The sequence below is a fragment of the Salvia hispanica genome, chromosome 3 (genome assembly GCF_029641045.1).
Source record: "Salvia hispanica isolate PSC_SH4W2 chromosome 3, Shi_PSC_v1, whole genome shotgun sequence".
Lineage (NCBI taxonomy): Eukaryota > Viridiplantae > Streptophyta > Magnoliopsida > Lamiales > Lamiaceae > Salvia > Salvia hispanica.
This window is the reverse complement of record NC_142694.1, coordinates 18,208,858-18,216,199: the sequence shown is the minus strand read 5'-3', so window position 1 is coordinate 18,216,199 and position 7,342 is coordinate 18,208,858. Positions and strand designations below refer to the sequence as shown.

Sequence of the window (7,342 nt, the reverse complement as noted above, 5' to 3'; positions counted from 1 at the left end):
CTATGCTCTTATATTGTCAAATTTAACTCAAACTTTTTTTAAAAGATTTGTAAGAAGTAATAACCAGATGTCATCTCACATTCTTTTATAGATGTCACACGTTCATTTTTAGTTTGTCTCCTAAAAGATGTCACACTTTATTTTTTGAAAAAAGTTTTCTTTCGTATTAATATTACTAATATAGTACTATTTTCTCTCCACACTTAATACACAGAACAATAACTCCTAAAATTTGGTGTCACTATCTAAGTGTGTTATCTATTATGGGACGGAGAGAGAACTACATACTCCCTCCGTCCCTGAAAATTTGTCACTTATTTTCATTTTCGTCCGTTCACTAAAAATTTGTCACTTATTTCCATTTTTAGTTGTGGACCTCATATTGCACTAACTCAATCTCACTCACATTTTATTATAGAACTAATATATAAAAATAAGACTCACATGCCACTAACTTTTTCAACCAACTTTTTATTATATTTCTTAAAATTCGTGTCGAGTCAAATGGTGACAAATTATGGTCGACGGAGGGAGTACTTATTATGTTTTTCTCAAATTTTGAAATATAATACTAGTACTAATTTTAATCAAATTAAAACTCACACATCCAATCGAAGAATACTGATATGTATGCAATTATACATACAAAGAAGTACTAATTAAAGTTGTTAATTGTTGAATATTTATGGTTGCTTGTGCTTATACAAATCTTGTTGCTTGAAGTGTTATGACTTATGAGCTTGGAATCCAATTCAAACCACTTGAGTACTTGTGGCAACGCCATCCCCATTTATCTTTCTGGCTTACATTTCCTCATGGATTCGTGTTCTACAAATTAAAGTACTCCTATTAAATAAAAGAAAATTGTTCAATCAGCATCACTATATAATTGGTGGCGTGTGTTGGTCACAAATTTCTAATTGAGAATATTCGTTGCCTTATATTCTAATGGGGCCCAAATGGATTTTGTCTTATTTTTGATCAATTTTTTTTACTAGCCATAAAGGGGTACACTAAAACCTAAAATAGGATATGCATTTAGTTTTAATAGTACTCAAAAATGAATTTCAATTTAAAAAAAATTATCTATCTTTAGGTTTACACTAAACCAATACCTAAAAGTTTTTCAAATTTTATGAGTAAAAAAAATATAATATAGAGAATATTCGTTTAAGTATGAGTTTAGTGTAAATGATTCGAACAAAATCATATTTGATATGACATTTACACTTAAATGGATTTGAGTTTAATGTAAATGGTTGAATATCTCCAAGTAATTGATCAATTTTAATGGAGCCGATTTGGCCAATTAGTTGTCTAAATATCCACTCCCAAATCATAATCGAAATCGAACCGGTTAATTTACATTTTATATATACTATCTCACCTTCTCCACAGTTAGTTCTTATTTAATACGGAGTAGTATAATATATTAGTGCATAATTAAAGGATTTGATTTGTAAATTGTGGTTTTCTGTATTTGCCACCATTTGTTACTATATAGAAGTGGATTTCTTAGACATAACTGTAACTTACCATGTCCATGAATATTTTTATTTTTGATTGACCACATATATAATTAAGTTACAAAATTTAAAATTTCCTTGTAAGATTTAGTATAAATTATGTAAAATTATTTCTACATAATTTTAAATTTTATTTCATTTGTTGTAAAATGGAAAACGTCTCCTCGCTATAGTGGGACGTTCACATTTGTAAAGATGCAGCAACGAGAATAGAATCCACAGCCACCACACTGCTGTACCCAATCACATACCGCCACGTCAGCATACTCCCCAAATCCAAAACACGTCCAAGTTCAATGAACCTGCAACGGCCGCCCCCCGCCCTTCATTTCCCGACTTATTTATTTTTCCATTTCTTCCTCACAAAAACACACACCACAAACAGCAGCTTCCCAAAACCCAGAAACCGAAATTCGGGTTTTGCAATCGACAGAAATCATCTTATCAATGGCATTTTCCGTATCCGCTTCGCCCGCACCCGTTCACAGCTCCTCTCCGTCTTCCTCGTTTGAGCAGCCGAGAGGTAAAATCTCATCCCAATTTCATATTCTCCGAAAAAGTTTCGGTAATTAATTCGATTTTTCTTCTTCTTTTGGATTGAATCGCGTTTTCTATTGTTTCAGCTGCGCAATTCGGTGCATTCCAGCCGTTGGATAGGTCTCACCTTTCACCGTCGTCGGTGAAACTTTCACGGCGTCGTTGCGCCGCCGTGAAGCCGTTGCACGCGGAGGCGAAGAGGAGTGATTCGATCGTTCCGTCGGCTGCAACCGTGGTCGCTCCTGGTGCGTCGATAAACATTCATAGAGTCTGTGCATGTATATTAATTGGAAGAGAAATTAGTTAAATCTGGCATCATTTCTCCTTGGTAGTTTTCTAATATTGAAAATTATGCAGAGGTGGTGGAAAAAGCGGAGGTAGAAGAGGACTTCGAGAAGTTGGCGGTGGAGCTTCAAAATGCTTCTCCGCTTGAGATTATGGATAAGGCACTCGAGAAATTCGGAAACGATATTGCTATTGCTTTTAGGTATTTCTCGCACGCCTTCGAATTTTTTCATTTGATACTCTGTTTGAGATGCCTATAATCATGATAGTAATTGTACCATTTCTTTATTAGTTTTTGTTTGAAAAATTTGACTTAAGATTTTGATATGTGCTTTTCAATGATCACGGAAGCTTTTACTGAAATTGCATAAAAAAGTTTGTTTGTATAGTAAGCAGTTTTTTAGGCAGAGGAAGAAATTGGATATCATCATGAAATCTACTCATCTCATACCTCTGTGTATTGCTGAATATATCGACTATTTAGAAATACTTATTTATTCGATTTATCAGAATCCAATTTTAAATTGGATTATTAATATTGTTTGAAGACGATAGGGGACCGTTGATTATAGCAGTAGTATATACTCCCTCCGTCCCACAAAGATTGTCCCATTTTTCTATTTCCGTCCGTCCCGCAAAGTTTGTCCCATTTCATTTTTTACCATTTTTTGTAGTGGATCTCATATTCTACTGACTCATTCTTACTTACAATTTATTATAAAATTAATACATAAAAGTAGGACACACATTCCACTAACTTTTTTAACTCACTTTTCATTACATTTCTTAAAATATGAAGTTATTTCAAAGAGTTTTTGGAAAAAATATGAAGCATTTAGCTAACTGATGCAATGTTAAAAAATTTGCAGTGGGGCGGAAGATGTGGCTTTGATTGAATATGCACATTTAACAGGGAGGCCATACAGGGTTTTCAGCCTTGATACAGGGAGACTTAATCCAGAGACGTATAGGCTCTTTGATGAAGTTGAGAAGAAGTATGGGATTCGCATTGAATACATGTTTCCAGATGCTGAGGAAGTCCAAGCTTTGGTTAGAAGCAAGGGCCTTTTCTCCTTCTATGAAGATGGCCACCAAGAATGCTGCCGCGTGAGGAAGGTGAGGCCTTTGAGGCGGGCTCTCAAGGGGCTTCGGGCATGGATAACAGGCCAGCGTAAGGATCAGTCTCCTGGGACCCGATCAGAAGTCCCCATTGTCCAAGTGGATCCTGTTTTCGAAGGTTTGGATGGTGGAGTCGGGAGCTTGGTGAAGTGGAATCCAGTGGCGAATGTGAAGGGCAACGACGTCTGGAACTTCCTCCGGACAATGGATGTGCCGGTGAACTCGTTGCACGCACAGGGCTACATCTCAATCGGGTGTGAGCCGTGCACGAGGCCTGTTCTACCCGGGCAGCATGAGCGTGAGGGAAGGTGGTGGTGGGAGGATGCCAAGGCCAAGGAGTGTGGCCTGCACAAGGGAAACATCAAGGAGGAAAATAACACTGTCCAAGACAACGGGACTGCCCCAGTCACAGATCTCTTCACATCCGAGAACGTCGTGAGCTTGAGCCAGCAGGGAGTTGAGAACTTGCTGAAGCTGGAAAACAGGCAGGAGGCGTGGCTCGTTGTGCTGTACGCCCCTTGGTGCCAATACTGTCAGGCGATGGAGGGCTCGTACGTGGAGCTGGCTGAGGCGCTAGCAGGATCTGGTGTCAAGGTGGCGAAGTTCAGAGCAGACGGGGAGGAGAAGGCCTTCGCGCAGGAAAAGCTGCAGCTGGGAACCTTCCCTACTATCGTCTTCTTCCCCAAGCGGTCTCTGCGTCCGATTAAGTATCCATCGGAGAACAGGGACGTCGCCTCGTTGACGGCTTTCGTGAATGCTCTCCAATAGAAGTGAAAATTATAGGAAAGTTTGGATTTGGGTGGTGGGGAAGCCTCTAAAAGTATGAATGGTGTATAATTTGGTAGGTTTGTCGTCTCTCCCCTAGTTTTTGATCTATCTTTATATTGTTTGGGTTTTGTAAGTTTTGATGGCAACCGCGTTAAACGATCGTTCGACGTTGGAAATAAGATCTCGTGTTCTACTCTCTTATTGAGTTTATGTGTGTTCGAATTAAAAAAAAAAAAAGTGTCATGGGAGTATAAGCCCCGTTCAGTTAGCCCAGTTACGGGCCAAGTGAATAACTGTGAAACATCGGCCAATTCCCCACGGGCAGCGGTCAGGGGGCTCCACACGTGTCTCAGCCCCGACCTAGGCCAGGCCGCCAGCCCATGGGCTTAACTTGTTTCCAAGCCCGTATCTCTGCGGTTTGTGGCCCGGGGACTTTCCTGGGTCAGCCCATTACGGAAATAAGCCACAACCCATTCACTTCATCCCATGACTTGTTAATTGGAAAATGGAGCTACGGGTATTATATAGCGCTTTGAACTTCATTATTCCTCCGATGTGGTAATTTACTCCGAATACTTTTCTCCTAACTAATTAATTATAATGAATCGCAGACGATATCATATCTAGATGAAAAGGAGTCGGGAATCCTAAGGCAGCTCTTCATCTATGTATTATATAATTGCAATTTCAAATTACCAAATTCAAAAATTCAAATTTTGAAATTTAATAGTATAAACATGTTGTGTCAGCGTATTGCGATATGAATGAATAAATCAGACTGAATACGACGATATTTTAGATTAGAATTCAAAGTATTTACATCTTACAGAGCGCAATTTATATTTATTTATTCTAGCATTAGAATTTCTAGTAATGTGTGAACAGTTTAGTTTTCAACCCTTCCTATATAAAATATGGATCCATCACTGTATGAATGATTTGATTATTATTTCAAGTTAATAATTATTTGACATTTTTTGGAATATAATCATTTGACTTTAGAATCTTTGTAATAAGACAAAACACTGTTCAACGACCACACGCTATAATACTAAAAGACTTACTTCACTTACGTCCCTTGAATTATGAGGTCCTAATCAAGGATTTTGTCTTCATTACAATTCAATTATATATATGGTGTTTATGTTGGTGTTTTAGTTTGAGGGGAATTGGGAATTGACATTTAATTTCAACTAGTAGATAATCACATGCCATGCCAAGTCAATTCAATTTTTCTATCTTCACCATTCAGCCGCGGCTTTTATCAATAAAGACCATCAATTTAGAACCTAATTATTAAGATTAGTGGAAATTATATATTCCTACTTATTTTAATTTTGATAAATAAATAAAAATTTTAAGGTCGCTCAAAACATTTGGCATCAGACATTAACCACACTTGGGCAACACAAACACATCTACTCCTTTCTTCTTCTTTTTTTTAATTAATTAAGAGTCACATTCTTATATATTTATTTTTCATTAATTAGTGTCTCATTTAATAAAATTAAAAGTATAATAGTGACATTCTTTCCTATTCAACCTTATATAGGAGTACTACTTATTTTTAAAGAGCTATTAATGTTACTAACTTACTGTCCTTTAAGATTTTCTCATGAATTTCAAATATAATCAATTAAATCGTAATCTTTTAGATTTTATGTAATTTTTGCAAAAGATCCAACCCACCCTTTTCAAGTGAAATTTAGACAACATGGCATGTCGGTAAATCTATATCGATATGCCGGATTTATAATCAACCAAAAAACTCCAATTAATTAATTTTATTTTTATTTATTTTTATAATAATAATTGACTTTTTAAAATTAGTTTCATTTCACCCAACTCATTATCCTAACCTGATCATATTTTCATCGGCGGCCAACTACCACCTCCAGCCTGACATTACCACTGGTTTGACACCGCCATCAGCCAATCACCCCCTCTAGTCACACATGCCCGTCGTAGGAGTGGACGATCTAGTAAAAGTAAATTTGTGATTTTAATGAGATTTTGAACTCTGAGCAGGAATTGATGGTGAAGGTTTCGTTTGATTCAATTCTTTTCTTCCTTCTTGTGTTTTTCCTAGTTTCCCTTTCTAAGTTATCATTGGGAAAATTTTGGGTACCCAATTAGCCGGGTTCAGATACCCGTATCATATAATTAGTTACTCAAATGTATAATCGCGTCGAGTATCGGCCGGAGTGGGCAACCATTTCTCGGGTGCTTGTATCTGATTTTTTTTATTGGCTACAACTACATGTTTTCCCACTCCTAATTTTAGAAACCAGTACCCTATTTTATTTTCAAACAAAAACTTTGACAACAATGACAAATTTTATTGAATGCGACTCTTTCGTGATCTACATTTCAACTTCATTTCTGGTGTCATTGTGATGATTTAATGTAATTGACTTTCAATTCAAATAAATGTAGCTAAGTAAATTCCAATTTTAGTCTTCACCATTGAGCTGCGGCTTTTTATCAAATAAAGACCATCAATTTAAGAATTCGAAACATATTAGGATTGGTGGAAATTATTTACTTATCTCCTTTTTTTAATTGATTGTCCTGTTTTTCATGAATTAGTGTATCATTTAATAAAATTTACAAGTATAATTATTGCGACATTCTATTCTGTACAACCTTATTTAATAACTTTTGAAAGAAATGGTCTTGTCTAACTTATCAAAGACCCCGTCAGCTTTACTTGTCATCTAAGAAATATTGATCATAAACTCATCATGTAACGGCTCGGATTTCTAGGATATAATAAATACGGCGACTGCTACTAAGGCGGACTTAAAAGCAATAAGGACATAGGCTAGAGTTTCATTTAGAGAGATTTGACCAAGGTATTAAACGAACTATCAAAGCAATAAGTCAACGGTTTAATCAAGAAAATCAATGAAGAATAGATATCATAAACTATGATCAAAAGTCAAGGGTTTGACATAAATTCAACAAAATGCCTCGAAATCCTAAACCAAAGAAATAAGTTCAAATCAATCAAAAAATAATAAGTTCCATAATCCAGCGGAAGCAACCAAGAGAAAGTGAAGCCATGTATGAAGACACAACTACACTCGAAGTTTCAACACATCCAT

At 36.3% G+C, this 7,342-nt stretch overlaps 1 protein-coding gene and 1 non-coding gene across 2 annotated transcripts; one reads left to right on the top strand and one right to left on the bottom strand.

The window, feature by feature from the left end:
- Positions 1 to 1,888: 1,888 nt before the first annotated feature.
- Positions 1,889 to 4,436, top strand: LOC125213990 (5'-adenylylsulfate reductase 1, chloroplastic-like). The gene is made up of 4 exons (XM_048114819.2): positions 1,889 to 2,049; positions 2,150 to 2,308; positions 2,421 to 2,550; positions 3,218 to 4,436. Exons 1-4 carry the CDS (start codon positions 1,974 to 1,976, stop codon positions 4,233 to 4,235), a joined length of 1,383 nt encoding a protein of 460 aa, XP_047970776.1. The 5' UTR covers positions 1,889 to 1,973; the 3' UTR covers positions 4,236 to 4,436.
- A 37-nt stretch (positions 4,437 to 4,473) lies between these two features.
- On the bottom strand, positions 4,474 to 4,728 carry LOC148930306 (RNase MRP). The gene has a single exon (XR_016137457.1).
- Positions 4,729 to 7,342: the final 2,614 nt, after the last annotated feature.